The 23991-nt window shown below is 47.1% G+C and overlaps 2 protein-coding genes across 5 annotated transcripts; both read right to left on the reverse strand.

Moving 5' to 3' along the window:
- Positions 1-5543: 5543 nt before the first annotated feature.
- On the reverse strand, positions 5544-8726 carry CNPY2 (canopy FGF signaling regulator 2). Of its 2 annotated transcripts, none has more exons than XM_080811214.1 (6): positions 8207-8726; positions 7531-7643; positions 7261-7376; positions 6319-6522; positions 6077-6173; positions 5544-5706 (listed from the first exon to the last, which is right to left on the reverse strand). In XM_080811214.1, the coding sequence occupies exons 2-6, from the start codon at positions 7616-7618 to the stop codon at positions 5663-5665; spliced, it is 549 nt and encodes a 182-aa protein (XP_080667340.1). In that variant the 5' UTR covers positions 7619-7643; positions 8207-8726; the 3' UTR covers positions 5544-5662. The 2 variants fall into 2 exon arrangements, with proteins under 2 accessions (XP_080667340.1, XP_080667341.1); XM_080811215.1 differs by having other exon boundaries at positions 8198-8473.
- Positions 8727-9114: 388 nt separating this feature from the next.
- Positions 9115-23515, reverse strand: PAN2 (poly(A) specific ribonuclease subunit PAN2). 3 transcript variants are annotated; one of them, XM_080811207.1, is made up of 26 exons: positions 23384-23515; positions 22346-22741; positions 19308-19477; positions 19074-19194; positions 18837-18914; positions 18173-18440; positions 17442-17784; positions 17148-17244; positions 15990-16109; positions 15653-15772; positions 15240-15368; positions 14913-15112; positions 14681-14814; positions 14438-14544; positions 14150-14248; positions 13546-13619; positions 13296-13443; positions 12853-12996; positions 12656-12715; positions 12134-12224; positions 11379-11536; positions 11149-11292; positions 10837-11016; positions 10620-10713; positions 10166-10363; positions 9115-9842 (listed from the first exon to the last, which is right to left on the reverse strand). In XM_080811207.1, exons 2-26 carry the CDS (start codon positions 22625-22627, stop codon positions 9808-9810), a joined length of 3594 nt encoding a protein of 1197 aa, XP_080667333.1. In that variant the 5' UTR covers positions 22628-22741; positions 23384-23515; the 3' UTR covers positions 9115-9807. The 3 variants fall into 3 exon arrangements, with proteins under 3 accessions (XP_080667333.1, XP_080667334.1, XP_080667332.1); XM_080811208.1 differs by having other exon boundaries at positions 11427-11536; positions 14681-14817; XM_080811206.1 differs by having other exon boundaries at positions 14681-14817.
- Between the last annotated feature and the right edge of the window lie 476 nt (positions 23516-23991).

Consider the following 23991-nt stretch of genomic DNA (forward strand, 5'->3'; position numbering starts at 1 on the left):
GGGAAAGGGTAGACAAACCGGCGGCGGCGCCCAGCCCGGGGTCCTCAGTGAGGCCCCGCCCACTGCCCGAACTCGCTCCCGCCCCTCTCAGGGGACTCGCCTCGGGCTCGGCCATTGGTCCGGTGTATGTGGGGGCGGGACCTGAGCCGTTGACAGCAGTTGTGGAGGGCAGGATTGGATCGCCTGGGTTAGGCTAATTAGGGATGGGCGCCGCGGGGGGGGGGGGGGGACATGTAGGTGACTAAATATGTGCCTGATAAGTCAGTTAACTTCCTTCTTAGGCTTCCCTTCTTGCCTTTAATTCATTTGGGGTTTGTTCTGAGGTGAATAGGAGAGAAAAAGGTCCCAAGGACTCCGACCTTAGAAGGTCCTCGGAAGCCAGTCCCTTAATATACTATCACAGCTACTGATCATTTACTGCTCCTCCTACCCATTGGCACGCTTTCGTGATGAATGTCTTTGGTCAATGACTTAATGGCCATAGAGATGACGTCACGTGGACAAAGCCTATGATGCCTTAGTTGGCTGCCTGGTGACCATTTGAGGTCAGCTGAGGCCATGGTATTAATAGGTACGAAGAGACCCCAATATGTGGAGAATGAAAGCAAAGGCAGGAGCCTGAGTATCCAGTGCTCTTTATGGGCTGTCAGTTCGGCGTCCAGTGTAGGGAAATCGAAGTCTTACAAATGCCCCCCTTAATATGAAGGCTTCCAAAGGCACCTGGCTGGCTCAGTCGGTGGATCATGCCACTATTGATATCGGGGTTGTAGGTTGGAGCCCTATCTTGGGTGTAGAAATTACTTAAACAAAATCATAAAAAACAAAATAAAACAAAACGTGGGTTTCCATCACAGGCCAGAACCTCTAGGTCCTGGGCATTATTCTCATTGCCACTCCAGTCACATGAACCCATGCAGCCAGCCCACCCATCTAGCCATAAGATCAAAAGCTACAGACTACCCCACTTTCAAAATCAGGCATTAAGCACCCTCTCTTTTTGTCACATCACTCCCATTGGGCCTCTGGACCCCTTCTCTTACTTGGCTGTCTTCTATACACCCTTATCCTATGCTTCCCAGAGACCATTAAATGAACCACAGTACTAAAGTGACCTTCCACATCACTCTTGACTAACTCCTCTAGCTAGACAAGAAAGACCTCAGAACCTTTCAATTGCCTAAGAATATCATTGTCATTGACCAAGGGGCAGAGAAGTGACCCAAGGACCAGGACACCTTATCTATAATCCAGGCCCCAAATGAACAGTCCTTTTATCTCTTCACATAGCAGTAATAAGATTCAGAAGTCTCAGTGCTATTTAACCAGGTTTAGATAGACCTACTTTATAAAGAAACTAGTTTATATTTTAGAGTTGGGGAAAGAGAAGGAAAACCACCATTTTCTCTTCCCAAGTTACCTTGGACCCAGCTTCACACCTACCAACCAATACTCCTTTGGCTTGGGGATCAGATAGGTAGGTCTTAGGAAAGAACTTCAAAAAGAGAAGCCAAGCAGAGCCCCAAAGGAACACTGACCTCAACTACCTTCTCGGTGACTTCAAAGCACCACTGATCAATATTTGCTCCCAATTTAGCATCTCACAGAGGATTTCCTCCTAACCCTAGAATAGTCTGACCTGGTTTCTGCTCTCTGGTTAATCATCCACAGAGACTAACCAGCTGACCAGAAGCTTGAACTCCAGTGCCCTGAAAAGACAGGAGGCATTCTCAGGGTGAGGATACCAAAAGGATAATAACAATAATTGTTATTCTATTTATTATCATTAGAGATTTTATTTTTAATATATACGCCCAATGTGGGGCTCGAACTCAGAACCCCGAGATCAAGAGTCTCACTTTACCTAGTGAACCAGACAGGTGCCCCCCCACCCCCACCCCAAAGAGATAATCATTGAGTGGCTTTAAGCGTAACCTACTTTGGAGCTCTAATGATTGGAGGGAGGGTGGGAAACAGCAATGCTCTAAGCCTCTTGACACCGTGTCTTGGAGCCTAGTGTTACAAAGGCTTTATGGACTTGTTTTGTAGTTGTTTAGTCCAGACATCCACTAACATAAAGCCAGTGGGAAAGCCCAGGGATGAGAAGGACTAAATGCTACCTCCCAGAATCTAGCTTAGAATCAGTTTCTAAATGTGAGTGGGACATGGGGAGGAGAGAAGAAAGTTAAGGCAGGATTGGCACAATTAAAGCAGCCAAATGAGCTTTAGGTCCAAATACACCTAAGTGCCCGAGGAGAGGGTCAATGCAGAGAAGGCTGACAACTGAGGTCATCTTGACCTTGGCAGGACCTCTTTTTAAAATGGACAGGGGCAGCTTTGCGCAGTGGCAGTATCGTAGCCAATGAGGTTTATCCGAGGCGCGATTATTGCTAATTAAAATGGACAGGGGCAACGGTGCCCCCTGGTGGCTAAGGGTAAGTGGGAAAATGCAATCTAAACTTCAACTGAAACTGCCTACTTCAGTCAGTCAGTCTCCTGTATTTAACAGGTAATACCTTAAATTTATTGAATACTTACGATTTCTAGGTACTATCTAAACGTGGTACATGCCTTATCTTAATTAATCCTCACAACAACAACTCTAAGGGATGTAGATAATAGGATCTCTATGGAGCAGAAAACCAAGGTTTAGATAAAATATGCTGCAGAGGATCATAGTTTGTAATTGGCCTAAAGCTGTATCTTAACTACTAAGCTGTATTGTTTATATTGTGATGACTGTGAATTATCAGCTGCAACTCTGAGTCATTGTTAACTGTCTCCTGGGCACACCAGCTCAGTGTGTTCTATAAAGTATTTTACAAAATAAGAACTATAGTCTTACTTATCTATAAAACTTTTGTACATTCATATCTGGAAATACATGATAAATCATGACCCTCCCAGAATACATAGAGGTAGGAAAGACAAACAGCACCTAAAGTGACCAGGGGTAGAATGGCTTCTTATTACAAGGAATAATCAGTCTGGAGAAATAACTTGAAGGAAGTATGATGCCTTTTCGCTATTGATTATTAGAGTCAGAGGGCATGTGTTCAAACTTGGGAGGTAGTTTTCAAACAAATAAAAGTACTAGTGTACACAGGCACTGCGAACTACATGGAGACTCCACTATAGGGAGTGAAATGTAGCAGAAAGACCACTGGCCCAGGGATAAGACGATCACTAAGATTGAAGTCTTAGCTCCCCAAGACACAATCCTCCTGAGCTTAGTTTCTTCATCTGTAAAATGGGAGTAACATCTATTTCTTAGAATTTTAAAGATTAAATAAGGTGTATGTGCTTGTTATAGGAGGATTCACCATATACTGGTTCTTTTACCCTTGCTGTTCATCTGTGTCCTATATTTAAAGGATAATCTTGTCCCTGCTCTGAATCCTTTTTAATAGCATAAAAACCCTCTAAACCTTTTTTTTTTTTTAAAGATTTTATTTATTTGAGTGATTGAAAGGGAGAGAGAGTACGAACAGGGAGAGAGGGAGAAGCAGGCTCCCCACTGAGCAGGGGCCTGATGCGGGGCTCAACGCAGGACCATGGGATCATGACCTGAGCTGAAGACAGACACTTAACAGACTGAGCCACACAGTTGCCCCTAAAACTTTTAAAGGACTAGATTTTCACATAATAAATTTGCTTAGTCACATCCAGATCTCATTTAATACTATCTCTGAGAATGTTTCTTTAAGTTCTAACATTTTACTGATAAATTCATTTAGAAGATATCTAAAGCTTAAGGTGTAATCAGGTATGCAAAATTACTATTTGATCTACCAAATAATGGGCCAGAATAATTTGTTGTAGGGAACCTCCAGAAGGATTCAGATCAATTGGTGGATTCCTTGTGGTAACCTGTGATATGAATAAAGAGCTGTGCAAACTATATCCTTCTAACTGAGGATCAAGTCAAGGACAATAATGTCCTCTCTTCCCTTGTAGGACACACTCCTGTGTAGCAATGGCAAAGATTCTTGGGCAGGAGAGTTCTTAATAGCTGTGTCTTGACAGACTAGTGAGGTGTATCACTATTATTGTCAACTAACAGTATTTTATTAAAACTTGTAAATAATTTGTTTTGTACATTAAAACAACTTTGAGTCTCCTGTAAGAGTACTCTCAGACTTCTGATAAGCTTTCTGATGGAAGAGTAAGTTTTCAGACAAAAAACAATGGACAGAATCCTGGGTATACTTACAGGGGTATGAAGCATGTGAACATTATTCATATGCAACACAGGAGAAAAAATGGTTAGTGACAGCTGGTCTGGAAAATGGACTTGACAGGATATAGCATTTCTTGTGTCTGATGAGAGAAGAAGGAATGAAAACTAGACCCTGAGTTTAGTTGTCAACTAATAGGATACTTGCTCTGAACTAGTTCATGTGTTAGATTTCATAGGAATTTGTGGTACAAGAAAGCTTCGTTGAACCTGTTCACTTTGTGTGCCAGGCTTAGTGCAAGGTACTAAGAGAAAAAAAGATTTAAAATAGAAGCTACTTTACACCTCTATTTGATCAGACTGACACTTGGGAACATTAGCTTATTGATCCAATTTTGCCTCTACAGAACTTCAGGACCGGTGGTATCTCTGGGCTTCAGTTTCTTCATCTGTAAAATGGGCAGAGGTGAACTAGATGACCTGCGAAGTCTCTTTAGAGTCTAAAACGTGTAATTTAAAAAGTCTTCAAAATGTTTATTCAGGTGTTCTTTCCCTGAGGCATTCCTGGGATAGAAATGTTCCATTCCAAAAAAAAAAAAAAAAAGAAAAAGAAATGTTCCATTCCAAACCCTGAGACAGACACACCTCTGGATCAGAGGTGTTTAGAAGCTCCTTATAGAAGGTATCATCCCTATAGGTTTTCATCCCTATGCAGTACAGAATCTCTACACATAAAAAGTGGGGACAGACTTACAGTCCAGGGTGACAGATGGAGATGATAAAGGTATACTTTAGTGTTGCAGTTGGCATCAAGATCTAAAAGCTTAGGCCAGCAAGCAAGGGCCTTCATTAAATAACACTCCTTACCTCATCTCTCCCTATCTGATAGAGCCCTTACGTTTCAGATGAGTTGATCATATCCATTTCCCCTTTCTGTCTGCTACTGCTGATCCCTCCATCTGGAAGGGCAGGGAGGGGAGAATAATGCATGTCCATTATTTCAAGACCAAGCTCTGTCTTACTTTATGTTTCATCGGTATAAATACAAGTAATTTCTAGAATCCCATAGTACCACACACTTACCTATGTTCCCTTGCTTATTCACAGAAGCTCCTCTTCTCGCCATGATTAGTCTCTAAACACATGGTACTGAGTAAGCACTGATAAGTGCTTATCTAGTTTGTGAGTCCAGCAGGAATCTCAGATGGCAAAAGAAAGAAAGCCTCAGACTCCTCCTACCTTCATGCTTTTCAAATACTTCACCATTTCCAAAGCTCCTCCTTCCCTTCCCTTTCCTATTGGGAATCCCCTATTTTTAAGCCTAATATAAGGATTGATGCTGGGTATGAAAAGACAACACAGTTCATACTTTTGGTTTCACAATTTTTCAGTTCATTTCAGTAAAAACATAATATAAAAGGCATTGCCACCCTCTTCCCCTCCTGGGGGTGATCCATCAAGCCTGTCAGTCTGGGCCGCTCCAGTAGTTCATAGCTCATCATGCGATATGTGCAGGGCATGGTCACATAGATCTGCAAATAGCACATAACAGTTTGAAGGAAAATGCCACTCTCATACCGATATATGCCACTATCGAGAAAATACCCCAAACCAAACTAGCACACACCAATCATCATTTCTCAGAGCATATCCTTCTCAATGACAAAACATTCCCACTATCCTCTCGCCTGTAGCTCAGGTGAGGGAGCCACAAATTCTGAAAGCTGACAGGAAGAGAATGGAGAGGAAGAACCCAAGTCCCTAAGTCATAAGTAATAGAAGCCATGTCTGGAGCTACTATCAGAGAATGGGGACTGGGGGCGGGAGGTGGAGGAACATGCTAGGGAATGTGCCGGGTTCCAAAGGGCTGTGAGGACTGGCAGTAAAATGAGAGTAGTTTACCTGTTCGCTTACTACAAAGTTTGTCTTTAACATTGTCAGCCTCTCGGGAAAAGAATTCAATGAGTTCATCCTCATATTCCTCCACAATGCTCTCACACTGTCAACCCAAGGGAGAAATGAGTGAGAGAGGGCAGCAAGAAGAAGCCTCCAGAGAGGAGGAGGACGTTAGCACAGCTTGCCACTTGGGCTCTCCAGTAACTCCCCGAATCTTCAAAAACCAGCTACCCACTCCCAAAGCTCACCGCAAACTTGAGAGTGCCACTGATGTCTGAATCAATTCGGATGCCCTGTAGGTCCAGTTCATTGGATTCTCCATTCCGGCCCACTACACGTACGTAGTTCTTGCGGTGGGTGGAAGGGTCAATCTGCTCCCCATACTCCTTCATCCGGTCACATACCTCCTCTAGCAGCTCTGTGAGGTGGGCCTCTGAGCGAGCATAAGGCACCTAGAAATGTCCTCAGCCTTGGGTCACATTCTTCTACGTCTGTACGTTAGTAATTTATATCCTTACTTTTCCTTCCAAATCTAGTTCGATCAACTTATTCTAGAAAGCCCTCCTTAATTAAAAACAACAGAGTTCATCTGTATAGTTCCAAAGTCCTTTCAAATATATGATCTTATTTTACCTCATATACTAGATGTAAGCTAATGGTTTTATTTCTTTGTATTAAATGAGACTAATACCTATCCTCAACAGGAGCATTAGAGAGGTAGTATAGGCTTTGAGGATAACAATTATTAAAGCATCTCACAGACACTGTAGTTTTAAGTTTTCTTTATATACTGCTCACTAGATACAGCTTTGTGTATTTGTGTTATGTTTTCAACTAAAACATAGATTTCCTAAATACGAGGATAAGACCTTCTCTTTCTATTTTGAATGAATGTACATATACGATTATGCCATAGCGAAAACATGAGTGACATGAATGAAGGATGTGGAGAAGGGTGCTGATCTGGGTTTGCTGACAACCAACCACAGCAGAAGTAAAAGTCTTAAGGTTTGGGACCAGGAAACACGTGCATAGGGTAGAAGCCTCTTACAAATGAGACAGCCTTATCTTTTAGCTACCTATCTGGGTCAATGTTTTCTTCACTTCTATTAAACCAAGGTTCTTAATTAGTCGAGTTCTCATTCAAAGTCCAGGTGAGCTACTTTATTTGGGGGAAGAGTAACAGTTACCTCCACCACTGACTGGCTGCCATCCGGATTAATTCGGAAAGAGCCCATCTGAATGGTCTTCTTGGGATCCACCTGGGCAATTTCCCACTCTAGTTCATCCACCAGAGCCCTGCAAGCTGGTGGGAGGGGAGAGAAAGGAGAAGGGAGGAAAGGAGAAAGGAATCACCAGGAATTTCCATTCATCCTTCTCCCAGGCCCTGGATCTCAGGCTCTCCCAAGGCTCTGTCTTCCCCACCCTCCTTCTCTCACTTTTTCTCTTTGTCCCCTTACCTCCACAGTGTAGATCCTGGCTCCTTCGAGCCCAGGCAGTTCCCAGCAGGGCCCCCAGAAGCAAGGCCAGACAACCCCAGCCTTTCATCTTTAGCGTAACGGGGTTGCTCCACCTGGGTTTGGGTTGGAATAAAACATAGGTGTGAGCAGCCGGCTCTATTACCCAACCCCCATCCCTCATCCCAAGGCCTACAAAGGCCTCACTGTGACTCTGGCTCTACTTTTCAGGAAATGGCCAGGACACAAAGGGGCTCCTCTGTTCCCAGCGCCTGAGGACTCGGATTCCCCCGGCGGTGAGAGCGCGAGCTAGGGACTTGGGGCTCAGCCCCAGACTCTACGTCGACAGGTGAGTCCCCAGATGTTGGTACTTCAGCGTCGGCTGCCTAGGGCTTACAGGGTTATGTGGCAGCTGCGGAACGGAGGCTGGCGATTAAGCGAGGACAGCAGGCACAGAGGACCTGCCGGCGGCTGATTCAGGCCGGGAGGCAGCGAGGTGGAGGGCGGGAGAAAAGCACTCAATAACGGGCCTATGTGGACCCACCACCTTAGATTACGGCATCCCCACCTCCAGCCCATAAGCTATTTCCCGTGCGGACCAGCCCCCTTTCTAAGGACGCCGCCATTGCCTTCGCTTCAGTCCATCCCCGACACTTAGTGCCACTCGCACCCGTCCCACCTCTGCTCCCAGGGCCGCCGCCGTGGCCCAGGCGCTCGAAGACGGCCGGACTCTCACTTTAGCTCCAGACCCTAGCACCTGGCTGCTGGGGAGCGGGGCTGTCCAGGCTTCTCCAGAGTGCTCCGCACTTTGCAGGCACGGGTGCCCCAGCGACTGCCTGACCCAGCTCCCCACACTCTACAAGGGCGCCTAAACGGGGCTCCGATGCGCGGCAGTGCGAGCCCCACACCGGAGACCGACCCCAAACCCGCCCCTCCAAACTCTCGCGCGAACAGGCAGCTCAGGAGGGGCTTCCAGGCGGCGAGGACCCCGGTGGATCGCAGAAGGACCCAGACTTGCGTGGCGAGCAGCTCCACGTGACCACCAGGGGTCAGCCGAAGAATAGGAGTGGCCTGAAGCAAGGACAGAGCGCGGCGTGGCGTAAGGAGGCGGTCTGACGCGCGCGTCCGTCAGTCTAGGTGGGCTAGGACCTTCCAAAAGAAAGGTGCACAGCTGGCGGGTGAGAAGCCGTGGTTTCAGTGGTCAGGAAACTACATCTCCCAGGAAGCACCGCAGCGCTACACGGATCCTGTTAGTATCTACAGGTCTCAAGATAACCTGAAACCTGTAGTTTGTCAGCTTCCCCAACTTTCCTTTCGCAGTGTTAACGAGGAAGCCATACCTTATGTCTTAAAAGAATCCGACCTTAGGGCACCGGGCAGCCACAGCAAAGACCTAACACTGTGGAGGAAAGACGTAATTGTATTCCTCCAACATCTTTAACTTTGGACTCCAGAGCTTCACCTTCATTTCTAGGTGGGAATTTGAAAGCTTTGGTTTTTTCCCCCAGTTTTAGAAAGCCAATAGAAAGAAAGCAGAAGGGCTTAAGCCAGAGCATCCCACACTCCCAGATCTCTAATGACATAGGTAACAGCCAATAATATTTTTGCTTTTATTTTATAAAACATGCAGTTTAAAACAAAATTTTAAAAAATAACAAAACATGGAACAGGAGAGTGGATGGAAGACAGATGCTTCTCAGCTGTCAGCAGGAGTGAAGCCAGCAGCCAAGCTTTGTCTAGGACCCAAAGGCCCTTTTGGCAATGATGGTGTTGGCAACACTGGTTTGCTAGGAACACCAATACTCGATGTCCTGGCCCCTCCAGGCATCCCTCAAGCAGTCAGAGACTTGAGCTGTCCTGAGCTACTGTTGTAAGCCTGTCACTGTCCAGGACTTCAGTCCTTAGCCAACTAGGAACTGAGAGTACTGGTTCCAGGAGCATTTGTTTTGTTTTATGTGGGGTTTTGTTTTTGTTTTTGTGTGGCCTGGATATTAATTACCCAGGATATTAATGTAGAATACCAATTACTTTCCATTTGGGTCATTTCTAGACTCTGTTTCTGGACTTCTATTTTGCAAAGGATGAAAAAGGAATCTGGCTCCTCTTCCCTTTGCAACAACTCTGCTGCGTTCCAGTTCTATTAATAGCACCATCTGTAGACCCTGAGCAGGTCCAATTCCGGAAGTGGACAAGGTATAGCCAGCTTGGGAAGCCATCTCCCAGTTCTGGGGCCACAGAACACTGAAGGGAGAGGGGGCAGTTTGCTGGAAGAGGGTGATGTCAGAGCGCCAACACTGAGGAGAAGACAGCTGCATCTGTCAGAGACAAAACCAAGAGCATTAACTCTTAAGGTGAGTGTAGAAAAAGCAAGAGAAAAAGAGGGCAAACTTTAGAGGGCAAATTTTAGAACCGGGAAAAGGAGGTTAGGATCAGTGGAGAGTTTCAGTAATCAAATCTACTTCACTGAATGCTGGGAAGATTAAGTGCTTTGTAAACTACTGAGTGCTTTACAAATACAAGATGGGGGGGTAGTGTTGCTGACATCACCATGATTATTATTATCACCCTGGGTATAATCTTTACATACACGGTCAAAACCCGCCCTGTCCAGTTTCCCTTGTCCCATCCCAGGTCTTACTCTTGGGACTTGTCTGGCCCTCAGGTTCAGGCACCTTCCAGTCCATCTTTCGGCCCTTCTCATAAAGACCCTTGAGCACTTTGTGGAAGGACTCAGGCTCAGTGCCATTTTTGCTTAGCTCCAGATATTTTCGGTAGAGCTGAAGGGCTGTGCGGGCATCCTCAATACTGTCATGGGTTTCCCCTTGAATCTTCAAGTCTGTGGGAATTAGAAGTGAACAGTTTGGGACCTAGCAAAGGAAGGTAAGACCATGTGCCCTACTCACATCTCCAACTCCCAGTAAACAATAAAAAACTTGACTGCCCCCAAGGGAAAGAGCCAAACACCATCCCTAGTGCGGAGGGATATTGGAGCTTCTTAAATCCATAAGTAACTCTCACTACTAACTCAGGGTCCTCCCTACTCCTCTGATGAGCACCACAGGGGCCTACAAGGTACACCAATACCAACTCACCCAGAAAGTACCAAGCAAGGAATCGCAGGGAAATCATTCGTTTTCGGGGCATGTGAAAGAGATAGACAGTGTCAAGGACTTGGTCCTTGGGCACCTGGCAGAGATAAAAGAGTGAGAGACTGAAGGCAGGCGATCTGTAATTTCCCATTTTCCGAAAGCAAAACGTATACCCTCAAGGGCCCACATTCAAAGACTCTTAAAATAGCCCTGCCCGAACCATGAGGTTGATGACCCGGAAGTCCTTCTGCAGACCATGACCCACAAACTTGACTCCAATGTCTATAAGAAAACGAAGCTTTAAGTAGGTAGACTTGAGAGTTGTGAGGTGCTTAGAGGAAATCTTGGCATCTAGGTCTCCTGGCTTTATGCCCGAATACTGAGTCAAGTAATCCACCACCTAGGCATAAAAAAAAGGATAAGCCACTCAGGAAGTGAGGTGCAGAGTCTCCCTCAACCACTCTTCCTGAGGGTCTTGGGCACTCTACATATGCACAAGGTCTGGCTCACTTGCACCTCCATATCCTAATACCTGCTCCTGGGTAGAGATGTAGTCATCAATGAAGGGAATACCCTCATTGGGTCCCTGGCCCCGAACACAGGTGATCCTTGCTACTGACATCTGGCTTGGTTTGATGGTAGACTTAGTGCCATCACTGCGTAACTCTGCTTCCTCCTGCGTGACAAGAATTGATAAGAAAATTATGACTCCTAATATCTCCAGAGTTCTGTTCCAACACCACACCCTTTGGACTCTGTTACCTCATTAAGGGTGACAAACTCAGCATCCAGGCCCACCAGGTCCCCAACCTGTGGCATCTCATTCAGCATCAGTGGAATAAAGGTAGTATGTGTTTTCCGCTGCTTCCGTGCTAGTGAGGCTTCAGCCAGCAGGACACTTGCCTCAATAGGGTTCTTGACTGGAAGGAAAAGTCCAGAAGACAGATGGCTTGGGACAGGGAAGTAACCAGAGGAGGGAAACCCAGATGGCTGACCAGAGACTGGGGTCTATGCTGTGATCCCTAAATAATCAAAGCATGTGAGTAAAAAGATCATGGCTGATGAACAGATGGATGGAATAGATCAAATCAGAAAACTATTAAGGAATATGTTATGAAAAAAACAAAAAAGCAGAGAGGAAAGAATAAGACTTTAGCTCTGGACTTTAGCTCAAAAAATCCAGAAAAATAAAGCTGCAGGGAAACTATGGTTTAAAGACACCAAAAAGGGCCTTAGTAAGGAGTTAACCTCTAAAAGAAGAAGAAAGCTTCACTTGGGGAAAAGAATGATTAGACTGAAAATCATAACCTCAGCCATTTTGATCAGATTTCTCCCCATCAACTCTTCCCCCTTTACACCTTGGGATTTCCAAGTTCTAAATTTAGGCCTGATGAACAGGACTCTCTTTAGTATCCCTGGAAATGTTAACACTGCTACCTATCCTAATCTTAACATAATCTCTTCCTAAAGACCAATCTTGATGGCCCACACCCTTTGGTCTACTCTGTACCACTTACTGTTCAAGTTGTATTTGGAATTAAGATTCCTTTTGACGTAATAAAGGATAGCAGGCACTTTCCAATTCATGTCAAACTGCACAGCTTCGTGCTATAAAAGAAAAAGCACTTAATGGCCTACATATATACCCCTTTTTCCCTAGCCAGAGAGAAGACAGAACTAGGTGCTATTTTTTAATTCTGCTAATGCTTTTTCTTTTTTTTTTTTTTTAAAGATTTTATTTATTTATTTGACAGAGAGAGAGAGATCACGAGTAGGCAGAGAGGGAGAGAGAGAGGGAAGTAGGCTCCCTGCTGAGCAGAGAGCCCAACGTGGGCCTCAATCCCAGGACCCTGGGATCATGACCTGAGCCAAAGGCAGAGCCTTAACCCACTGAGCCACCCAGGCACCCAATGCTTTTTATTCTTAAGGATCCCTCTCTCCCTCCCGAATCTGCAATCTGCATGGCATTCTCTAGGAGGAGGATGAGAAAGGTAGGAGAAGGGGAGATGAAAGGAAGAACAGAATGTGTTACAACTAACCTTATCAATAGGTTCAATAAGAAAGTCATTGAAGAGATACCACTGCTGGTGGGTAACACCCTGTGGAGATAAGAGAAAAAAGACTGACGCTAAAGTGACAGCTGGACCACTCTGGCTCAGACTCAAGATAGCGACAGACCTGGGACTCCACTGTGGCTACCGCCAGGAGTGTCCCTGCCTTGTAGAATCTCACTCACCTCCTTACGCTGGTGGTAGGTCTCTCCGACTTTGATGTGAGCCACCAGGCTGCCCCCTGTGCGTGAGTCCAGGATGTGTACCACAGTAGCCATCAGGTCATACACAGAGACACCATGCTCCTCCTCTGCCCTGGCTGGGCCCCACTGTGAGGGGGGTACCCAGGCTGCTAAGCTAAGTTTAAGGATGGGGAAGGAAGGGGAACGGGGATAGAGGACAGGGAGTTTGGGGTATGGGGATGGGGGACCAGGGTGGTTTATCTCCATTCTAGCCCATCTATGACTCTTAATACTGAACTGAGTCACTCTGGAAAAGCCCACAACTGGGAAATACTCGGCTTTATTCCATTTCTTTTCCCTATACTAAATTCCATTTTCCCCTTGCCCTGTTTCTGTCCCAACCTTCTCTCCCTTATTCCCCTTTCTCCTCCCAGTTGTTCAACAACCTGTATCTCATCCCCATCAGTCCAATTGCAAACGTCCAGCCCTTTGTTCTTGGTTATCTTCATGCGAATGGAGAAAGGAAGCCAGACATTCTTCAACTCCTCAATGGAGGAACACATCAGCATGCCCTCTGGACTCCCTAGTTCTTTCCTGTCAGGACAAGAGAATTAGGTTTGTTCTAAAATCTAGCCAGTGACAAGAGAAACCACTGGGTAGCTCAATTCTTTGACTGCTGCCTCAGGCCACACCTACCAATCAGCCAAAGCAAACTCCTTGTTCTTGGAGATTTCCCCACCATGCTTCTTTATTGCCATCTTGAAGGCAACCTGAACACAAAAGAAAAAGTATCTGATTCCCAGGGTGCTTGGCTGGCTCAGTTGGTTAAATGTCCGACTCTTGGTTTCAGCTCAGGTGATGATCTCATGGTCATAGAATCAAGCCCCGAGTGAGGCTCTGCACTCAGCACAGAGTCTGTTTGTCCCTCTCCCTTTGCTCCTCCCCCTGTGACTGTTTGCTCTCTCTCTCCGGAATGGGTAAATAAAACCTTAAAAACAACAACAATTGGGGATGCCTGGGTGGTTCAGTCCTTAAGCATCTGCCTTTGGCTCAGGTCATGATCCCAATGTTCTGGGATGGACCCCCGCATCGGGCTCCCTGCTCGGTCAGAAGCCTGCTTCTCCCTCTCCCACTCCCCTTGCTTGTGTTCCCTCTCTCGCTGTGTCTCCCTGTCAAATAAATAAATAAAATCTTAAAAAAAAAATCGGATTCCCCAGGAACATTAATCATAAACGGAGCACAGAAGGGAGAGAAAAGTGAAAAGTACACATAAAGCCCCGCTTCCAGACCTGGTCCTTACCTCGGCCTGCATTCTCCAGAAATCAGCTTCTTTCAGACTGTTCACCTCGCAGTTGATGACGAGAATATCTGGCAGATGGCGGATGTTGCGGGTCTGAATCTGAGAGGACAAAACAAACAAGGAATGGCAGGGAGCCTACAGGAAAGGAACCTGGATGGGAACAGTAAAACCTGGACCTGCACTTCCTAACTGAGGTTCTCCCCACTCCCTATACATCTCTGGATGGCAGTGCTGACACGGCTCGTCCCAGATGAGACCCAGCCATGTCCCCAAGGCGGGAGGACTCACCGTGGGCTGGTACTTTTCACAGTTGTCACACCAGGCCTGTGTATTCTGCTCTAGGCAGATGCTTCGCTTCAGCACCTGAGCAAAGTCACAGTTCTTCCCGGTTTTATCTGAGGGGAAACCGGATGCTTCGCTCTACATTCTTCCTTTGGTCTACAGTCAGCCCCCCAACACCCTCTCCTTGATGTTACGGGACATCTGGGGGAGGCTTCCCAGCCCAGCTGCAGGGTATTCCACTGGTGCTACCTTCGGGGTAGGAGAGTGTGAAGAGCAGGGTGGACGAGGCCCGCACGGTCTCGCTGCCACAGCGGCACAGGCTGCAGTTCTCCATCTCACAGCTGAACAGCTGCCCGATGACCGAGTCCCCCGATGAGCAAAAGCTGCTAAGAGTGGGGAAGGCAGTGCATGCACATGGAGCCAGTGAGGAGACCCCTGAAGTCACAGGGGGGCCTTCACTGTTCAAGGCCCGATTTCATACCTGCCTCCAGCACCTCGATAAGCCTGAGGTACTTCGAGCTCCTGCATGTCCTGATGCAGTTGAGTGAGAATAAAGCGATTCCACCTCTGAATAAGCCTGGCCAGATTGCCTTTGCCTGAAGCCTCATCTGAGTCCGCCAGGATCAGACCAAGGGCTGACGCCTCAGGGATGGTGCGGAATGCCCGAAGAAAATTACTGCCCTGGAATCCAGGAAGTGTGTTGATAAAATGGGGCAATTTTCTCTTTTGTGGCTGTTTGCACAGCAATGTAGATGCCTACCGGGAACTTCCCTTCCCCTTTTATGGTCTCAGGTCTCCAGACACTGACCTGACAAGGGTCACCCCGAGAGAGGTCCAACATGTGGAAGAGGAAGCCCAGCTCACATGCCAGGCAGAACTCCTTCTGGCAAAGATGGTTCTGGATTAGACAGCGAACAGGTTCCAGGAAGTAGAGCACCTAGGGGGGCGGCGGTGGAGAGAGCAAGAGAACTGATGCAGGCAACCGGTACAGGGAGGAAGAGAGATGGGAAGGTTAAGCAAGCTGGTGAAGAATACAGAGCAGGAGGCCACTGAAGAATAGAGTACACAGAGGAGACCTGATGGCTGTGGAGCAAGAAAGAATAGTGGCGGAGGCCACAGTCAAGTGGGCTTGGCTGGAGAGGCCTGGACAAAGAGTAGTGAGTGTGGGGCCACAGAGGAGAAAGGCAGTAGTGTTCAAGTCGCAGGCGGACCCACCCTTACCTGGATCATGCAGTTACAGTAGGCATTGGGGATGTGGGGCTCCAAGCCAGCAAACAGGGTCTTATTGTAGTGTTTGAAGTCAAAGTCCTCCAGCCCTAGCTTGGAGTATTTGATGGTTACCTGAGGCAGAAACAGTCTAAGCAAGATGAAGATATCCTCAGAGTTCCCCATATCTTCTGAGTAGTCAGATCCTTCCCCAGAACCTCCCTCCTGAGTCCAGGTGGTAGGTGAAGGTGTCTTGACTGAGCCCTTCAGTCCTTTCTCATATGATGCCCCCCTCTCCCCAGGGAACCTTTCCCCACATCCCAGTGGGCTCCTTCCTTGGTATCCCCAGCACCTTGCGGTATTTCTTAGAGACCATGTGTAGATGTGGCTCCTCTTCCCGCCCTATCGGTGACTCAGTGACCTGGCTGAAGCTGTCAAATTCACTGTCTGACTCCTTGAGTCGATAAGGAATCTAGAATATTTAAGAAGAGGTAATTTTATTGGATGTCTTTTTTTTTTTTTTTTAAGATTTTATTTATTTATTTGACAGAGAGAGAGAGAGCGATTACGGGAACACAAGCAGGGGGAGTGGGGCTGGGAAAAGCAGGCTCCCTGCTCAGCAGGGAGCCTGATGCAGGGCTTGATCCCAGACCTGAGCTGAAGGCAGACGCCTAATGACTGAGCCACCCAGGCACCCCTGGATGTCTTAATTATCTTTGGTATCCCCTCACTTTGATCCCAACACTGAACTTTCTGATTTCATGGGGTTTTCAGCAGCCACTGCTTCCCTTTTTCCCCACTGCCACCACCTGACCTCGTCAAAGCCGGACAACAATGATGGCTCCCACGCCGGGCTCTGCACATTCACTCTGTCCAACATCCCACTACCAAACTCTTCCAAAATGCCTATTTCAGTGCATCAGTTCTCCCACTATACACTGGTATCAAGGTTTCACAACTGGGCCCTTTCTAACCTTAACGCCTTGTGCTTTCCCAAAACAAGCCACCACTGTAGGCAGACTGGTCCCAGCACAGTCCCCATCAGACATGCCTTTCACAGTTATGCTTCTTGAGACCTTTGCTAACACTGATCTCTCATCTTGAACGTGCTCCCATATTACTTTCTACTTACCCATCTTTCACCTTTCCAGCTCAATCTATCCACCTTTTTCGGTATGTCTTCCCTGACCACTCTGGCCTAGAGTAACACTTTTTCTCCAGACGGCCCCTGGCACTGAACTAACATTCCTTCCGCATTTCACCAGAGAATATAAATAACTTGTTACAGACAGGTCTTATCTTTACCAACCAAGTACTAAACTTCTTAACAGCAAAGACTATCTTCTGTGTCTCTGAATCCTCCCTAACACTTGGCATGGTACCTTCAATTCAGTAGGCCTCAAAAAAACTTCACTGACTGACCTAAAACTGAAAACTGCTGAGGACTAGTAAAGAACCAAGACAGGAGAAATGCCAGGGTTAGGGCTGACCCTCTCCCCTTTGAACATACCTGATTGCGCAACCGGGTGCGGGGGTTGGGTGCATAGCCAATGAAGCCCACCTTCTTCATGGTGCGGAGAATCTCTGCATCCACAGGGGGTGCTCGCCTGTAATGCAGTACAGTTCTAGGCCTGAAGGTTGTGGGGTCTGCCCATCAAATCCCCAACCCCCAAGGAGCCAGAAAAAAAGATAATGAAGGCAGTCAAAAATCAGGAAAGACGGCTACTCCTACAGGGCTTGCTGAGAATCCTGGTATCCTGGCCCTTCCCCACTCCCTCCTTTTGGCCCAGATATAAGGTACAACCTGGGAGCTGGAGCGGAGTTGGCAGCAGGCCAGTCAGAGAGAAGTGTGTCAGTGGTGAGTGGGACAGGGATGAGGGAAAGAGGCAGCAGGTCTTGGCTCCAGTCCAGAGGAGGCAGTGAGTCCACGAGACAGGGCAAAGCGAACTCGGTCTCACGGGAGTAAGGGTTGAAGGAAGGCTCAGGGGAATCAGTCCAGAGGTGCACACAGCCCTCAGAATCCCCAAAGGCCAGGGCCTGCTTGCTGGCTGATACATCAAACGTCATTAGCAGAGGCCCCACAGGATTCACATGAAAGATGTCTGCTGGGTTGGCAAGGCCTGTGGGCTCACAAAACTGGCACTGCCCTAGAAGAGAGGAGGAAGCTCAATGAGCCCTCGAAGTTCAAAGGGGGCCATCGTCTTATGCCCTGGTATCAAGGAAAGATGGCGCCTAAGTTCATGCCTAGAGATACAAAGAAGACCACCTGATGCCTTCCCATAAACCACAGGCAAGTCCGGTACCAGTAAAGGCAGTTCTAAAGTTGATTTGCCTGCTCTACCTTTATCTTGTTCTGTGTTCTTCACGCGGAGGGAGAAAATGGAAGTCCTAATCTCTGGCCAAACCTAAGCATGATCCTGACAGCCCACTGAAAGGTTACTGTTTCTGGCGAGGGTTCTGGGAGTACAGGCCTTCCGGCGCCTAGTTCTCCTTCACTCATCAATGCCCCCTACCCCTCCCTACATCCGTTCCTACCTGACTGGGAGATGATAGCAAGTCGAGAAGTATAGGTGGGGATGAAGCGCAAGAAGGCAGGATCCACGTGTACTTGAAGGGGTGTGATGGCGCGCATCATGCGCAGATCATACACCTTGAGGAAACGGTCACAGGCCAGGCCGGTGAGGCGGCTGGAGAAGCCGCAGGCGGCCAGCAGGTTGCCATGCACATCAAAATCTGACAGACTCCCTGAGAAAGCATCGAACTCATGCTCCACCTTAAAAGTACGGAGGTCTCGCAGGGAAACCTGAAGAAGAGAGGACTTGGTTATCCTCCAACACTGGCGTCATGAAAGGTACCTGCCACCTACCTCACCCTGTGAGGTCCCTGCCCAAAGAACTAAGGCTCTAGGATATGGGCAATCAAAGCACAGGAAAGGCAGAAAGAGAAGCCAGGAGCTGGAAGGGACCCCCCAAGAGAACTCTTTGTTTATTCTTGTGCCTTGAAAGTATCTAGTTACAATAGAAACCATCAGGCTGAAAGATAATCTAGTACATTGTGGCTGAGGAGGAACTCCCTTCATTCCTCCAGTTCCCCACCCCCGCCCCCGCCCCAACTATGGCCCCAGCTTTGAGGGAAAGGAAGAGCCCAAGCACATGTCTGATGAAACAGGGCCTTGTGGTAGGAAGAAACACAGAGTCACCTTGCCAGACGTGTGGCCACAGAAGAAGAAACGATTTGTCTGTCTCATAATAGTGACTCCAGGCATCTCAACCGCATACTGGGGAGGAAAGTAGGAAAAACCAGTGAGAATAATTCTTCCCACAGACCAAAGGAACAGAAAGGTCGCACATACACTTAGTCATGTTCCCAGCTCAGGTATACCCCCAGCCTCCCAAAAGTCTCAGACCCTGCCTGGGTCTTTCCCCCAGGCTTGTACCTTCTGAGTCTCCTGGACAGTGTTAAGGTCAATCTCCAGTATGTGGTTCTGCAGCCCACCGACAAGCAGAGTGCTGCTGTCAGTCAGCAGGAGACTGTGCATATCCTCACTCTCATCTAGCCTGTGGCAGAGAGAAAAGGCTAAGGGACCAGGCCCTCAAAAGCTTCTAATCCTTTAGCCTTCCAGTTCTAGGAGGGACCCTCTTTCCCAGTCCAGAGCTGAGAAGCCACTTACAGGTAATCAAATATAATGAGGCCCCCACGGGCCATATACTTGAGGTTGTTCTTGGTGAGAAAAAGGATACCATTTTCTAGGCTCTGGATCTGTCGAATGTCATCACTGCCATTGACCTGAAAGGATGAGTAACGCTCCAAGGCTGGGCCGAAAAATGAAGTAGCATGGCCCTGTTGGGGGAGAAAAGATGAGACACACCCTGAATGGATGGGCAGGGCCATCCCAGATATAGGTCAGGGACTGGACAGTCCTCGTTCAGCTTTCTTCCATTCTTGCTTGGCCTTTCTGGTTAGCAGCCCCCAAGGCATAAGCCTGGGGACCAATCTAAGTGATAAAGACATTGATGATACTGTCTATGTTCATTTAATGCTTTACAAAGTACTTTTGTAAACTCTACCTCATTTTATCCTCACAATGACCCTGCTGAATAGGTAATGGCTCGGTTGGTTAGAACAGTTTCAGGTCAAGGACATGGGTCCATCCGATCCTCCACTGGCTTTCTGACATTCCAGAGTCAAGTCTTAATCTCTACCAGCCATCTGGGAAATGTGTACTGTGGGTCACAGGCTGGAACAGAGAAAATGTGAAACTCATTCCACACTTAGCTCCTATGACATCATTCACTACTGGTTTCTCTCCTGACTCTTAACTCATACCTTCTCCTTACGTGTTCCTTCAGACCACTCTTGAAACATGGCTATTCCCAGTCCACAATTTTCTCTTTAGTCCTCCTAGGTAATCTCATCCACTCTCAAGGTTTTCACCATCCATGTTTTTAAACTGATAGATCCTAACTCCCTTCCCTAGCCTAGACTGCTGCCGCAAGCTTCAGACTTATACATTCAAATACCTACTAAACATCTCCTTTCAGATAATTCCATGGGAACCCTAAACTCATTACATTCCCAGTTAAATTCATTATTTTTATCTCACCTCAATTCTTAACTATATTCCTTATGGCACCATGACCCATGTAATGGACTAAGTCACTGGTAGTCAATTTAAGTCTTGTTTACTTCCTAAATATTTCCCAAATCTGTTCCCATGTACGTATCTCTACAGTGCTTCATCATTCAGGCCTTCATATTCTATGTGAACTGCTACAATAACCTACAACTGATCTCATGGAGTCCTGCCCCGTCCCCCTTAAATCAAAGTCTCTACTTCTACCTTGGCACTCTAAGATACAAACCTAACCTTATCATTCTGGATAAAAAAATCTTCAGTGGTGTGAAGGATCAAGCCCAAGCTCTCTTAACACAGCATATGAGGTTTTTCTAGAATGTTTTTCCCCCAAATAGCTACATGGCTTCCTCTCTCCCTTCTAGGGGACTTAGAATGGACAGTGTGGCCTGTATTCAGGTCTCTATTCAAATGTGGCTTCATCAGAGAGACCTCTCCCTGACCAACTATCTAAAACAGTAACATCTCCCACCTTCATTACCTCAACCCCCTTACTCCACTTTATTTTCCTTAGAGATACTAAACAACACTTAATGTATTATAAATGTATTTTTGTTGCCTTATTAAATGTTCATTCTAAACGTAGACCACAGAGCAAGGTCTAGCACTTAGTAGGTGCTCAAAAAACACTAGTTAAATGAAGTCATGTCTATCTCTTCACCTTTCTCTCCCAGTGCAGTAAACCCTCATTGCTTATAGTTCCTGTACTCTGCAATCACATTGTATAGTATCTTGGAAATCTTTATCCTGTTGCTTTGGCCAAGACAGCATTTTCCCTTCTTCTTCACCTGATTCCTACTCACCTCTCAAAAACTCACTTCAGGTGTCATTTCCTTCTGAAGGCCCTCTGACCCTTCTCCACCCAGTACATATATTTATACTGGCACTTAGTAGTTTATATTTTATTTCTTGTATCTTATTTCTTATATTTTAATTAATTCACTAATTAATAAATGAAAGTTTAGTTTCTTCCAAAGTAGCATGAAGTTATCTGTTTATGTATCCTTTTTTCCTCTTTGTTTTATAAATTCCTTGAGGGCAAGGATTATGTTTTATTTAGCTTTATTCCATGGGCCTAGCATAGCAGTAAAGACTGCCTACTGAAATGAATGTATTATCAAAAAAGCTCATTCTAGTGGCGCCTGGGTGGCTCAGTGGGTTAAGCCTCTGCCTCAGGTCATGATCTCAGGGTCCTGGGATCGAGCCCCGAATCGGGCTCTCTGCTCAGCAGGGAGTCTGCTTCCCACCCCCCCGCCCGCCTCTCTGCCTACTTGTGATCTCTCTCTCTCTCTCTGTGTCAAATAAATAAATAAAATCTTTTAAAAAAAGCTCATTCTTTCTAATGGGAAAAGCAAAATTCATGCTCTAGGGAAGGTAAATTAGTCAACCAAGGATAACATGTTATTTCTTACAAAGTCTTGGGCTCCCTAGCATACTGGCAATATAGATACACATTAAAAAAAAAAAATTAACATTGATAACTGCTCTCGCAGAGACTAAAATCAGCCAAAGACAAAATGATTCCATGTAAGGTAGCAGAAACACGTGTTAAACATTCTATAATTAAAAAAATGGGGGGTGCCTGGGCAGCTCAGTGGGTTAAGCTCCTGCCTTCGACTAAGGTCATGGTCTCAGGGTTCTGGGATCGAGCCCTGCATCAGGCTCTCTGCTTGGCGGGGAGCCTGCTTCCCCCTCTCTCTACCTACTTGCGATCTCTTTCTGTCAAATAAATAAAATCTCTTTTTAAAAATGGGAAACAGAGGAGGGGTATTAGAGACTGGATTTGACTACAGGCTAACTGATGGGTACAGTTAACAAGATTAATCAAAGCTTGGAAGGAGCAAATAGTGGTAGAAATAGGACGATTCCTATTTCTTTGGAAAAGAACGCCTATGTAACTTCTCCCTGGATCCTATGGTTCCTTTCACTCCCCTCCTCCTAACTTAGAGACCTAACTAACTAACTCTCATCACCTCAACTCAGTCTGGTTCCCAGTAAAACAGCTGCCCTTGGGCTAAAACCAGATAAAAAACCAACAACTCCTTTCATCCCTTACAAAGGGGTACAGTTCTTACCCCGTGGCTTCCCACCCACAGCATCTCCTCGTGCAAGTCAAAGTGGGAGACGGAGACAGGCACACCCACTTCAGCCACCACACTGTGCAATTCAGAGTAGACACCTTCCATTATGTGCACTGACTCCTGGACGGGAAGAGCCTCCAAGGCCACCCCCTCTGGATCCAGCTCCACATTCTGTAGCAGACTTGGGTTCAGATGGGCATCCAGGACAGGGTCCAGGGCAGAATGCATGGCTGGGGCATATTCTGCCAGTCCAGGGTCCAGACCCTCGAAGTTCATGACGACGATGGCAGATTAGACCCTTGTCACACCCTCCCTTGCAACAGCCCCTTAAGAGGCCTGACCCAACCTTCAGCAGAACAGCACCAGTGGGCCTAGAATGGACATCCTGGCCTGCAAAGGGAAAGAGGCAGCTGAGTCAGTGGCAGGCCCAAGTATTTGTATTTAGTGTGTTCTCGATTATCTGAGCAGGAGGGAGATGAGGCAGGCAGAGGTGAGAAGGCCAGGTAGGGGATGAAGCAGGCAGGAAGGGAAAGGGCAGCAGGGGTAGAGGTGGAAGTCTTGTCCCTTTTTCTCCTCTAGGCCCTCTGTACTCCCCACCACCCCCACTATCTAACCTAATACTTGACTTCCTTTCCACCTCCCTTCAGGTCTGCTCACTTGCCTGGTTCACCCCAGAACCATCAGTGGAAAGACCAGCAACTGCGGGACAGGAGTTAGGCAGAGGGGCTAAGGTGCTTGTTTCCCAAAATTAGTGATGAGGGGTAGGGGGTTGGTAGGTGAGAACGAGAGAAGTCAGTTTCCCAGAATCCTCTGCATGTTACCCAGGATTCTCCAGGGAAAAATAAGAATGTCCAGTTACCCACAATTGGGGCGGGGATGGGGGGACATGATGAAAATGCCTAGTTACCCACAATTCTCTAGGGGAACCAGAGAAATCAATTACCCAGAATTCTTCCCAGGCAGCGGAGAGGGGAGGGATTAGGGCAGGGGTCAGATGTGTTCTTGGGATGCTTATGGGGATTGGGTCATTACCAAGATTTCTCCATGGCGGATATTTTGGAGCGCGTGGAATTAAAACGAGTAGGGGGAGAGAAAGCGCCGTCACCTCCGCGGGAAATTCCAGTTTCCCCAATTCTCCCCCGCGCCTGACGCTCAACCAAACCCTAAGGCGGAAAAGACGTTGCTCTCCCAGTCAGAGCTTCCAATCAGGAAGGGCGTGGGGCTCACCTAAGCCAATCAGAAGGATCCAGGTACAGACGGCTCCGCGAGAAGACGCGCGACGTAAGGGCTGGGCAAAGACACGGTTACGGGCCCCCGGTGGGGACAAACGGTGTCAGACCCTGGCCGTATCTGGTGTCGTGAAACGTCGCCTTTTCTCGTTTAAGCTTTCTTTGAGCAAAACTAGAGAACTCGCTTGGAAGCCGACCTTTTACTCCCTAGAACTTTAGAAACTCTAGAATTAGGAACGCCCAAGGTAAAGTACTGGGAATCGTATGCTGGGTATTCCCAGCATGGTCCAGTCCACCCCCTCTGTCCGCGGTGCTCTTGTGAGCTACTCCGCCACCTTTCACCCTGTTGCCCCCGAAACTCGCCGGCATTTCCTATCATTTTCAGGCATGAGAGAGAAAAAAGGAAGCGGG

The sequence above is a fragment of the Martes martes genome (assembly GCF_963455335.1).
Source record: "Martes martes genome assembly, chromosome: 8".
Lineage (NCBI taxonomy): Eukaryota > Metazoa > Chordata > Mammalia > Carnivora > Mustelidae > Martes > Martes martes.

Excerpts from the sequence above, each read along its gene's own strand:
- CNPY2 (XM_080811214.1), bottom strand. The coding sequence starts at position 7,618 with ATGAAAGGCTGGGGTTGTCTGGCCTTGCTTCTGGGGGCCCTGCTGGGA. Across the intron at positions 7,377-7,530 it reads CCAGGATCTACACTGTGGAG|CTTGCAGGGCTCTGGTGGAT; the intron begins GTAAGGGGACAA and ends CCCTCCCACCAG. Across the intron at positions 6,523-7,260 it reads GCAGCCAGTCAGTGGTGGAG|GTGCCTTATGCTCGCTCAGA; the intron begins GTAACTGTTACT and ends GGACATTTCTAG.
- PAN2 (XM_080811206.1), bottom strand. The coding sequence starts at position 22,627 with ATGAACTTCGAGGGTCTGGACCCTGGACTGGCAGAATATGCCCCAGCC. Across the intron at positions 13,444-13,545 it reads GAGTTTGCTTTGGCTGATTG|GAAAGAACTAGGGAGTCCAG; the intron begins GTAGGTGTGGCC and ends TTGTCCTGACAG. Across the intron at positions 11,293-11,378 it reads AGTTTGTCACCCTTAATGAG|GAGGAAGCAGAGTTACGCAG; the intron begins GTAACAGAGTCC and ends CTTGTCACGCAG.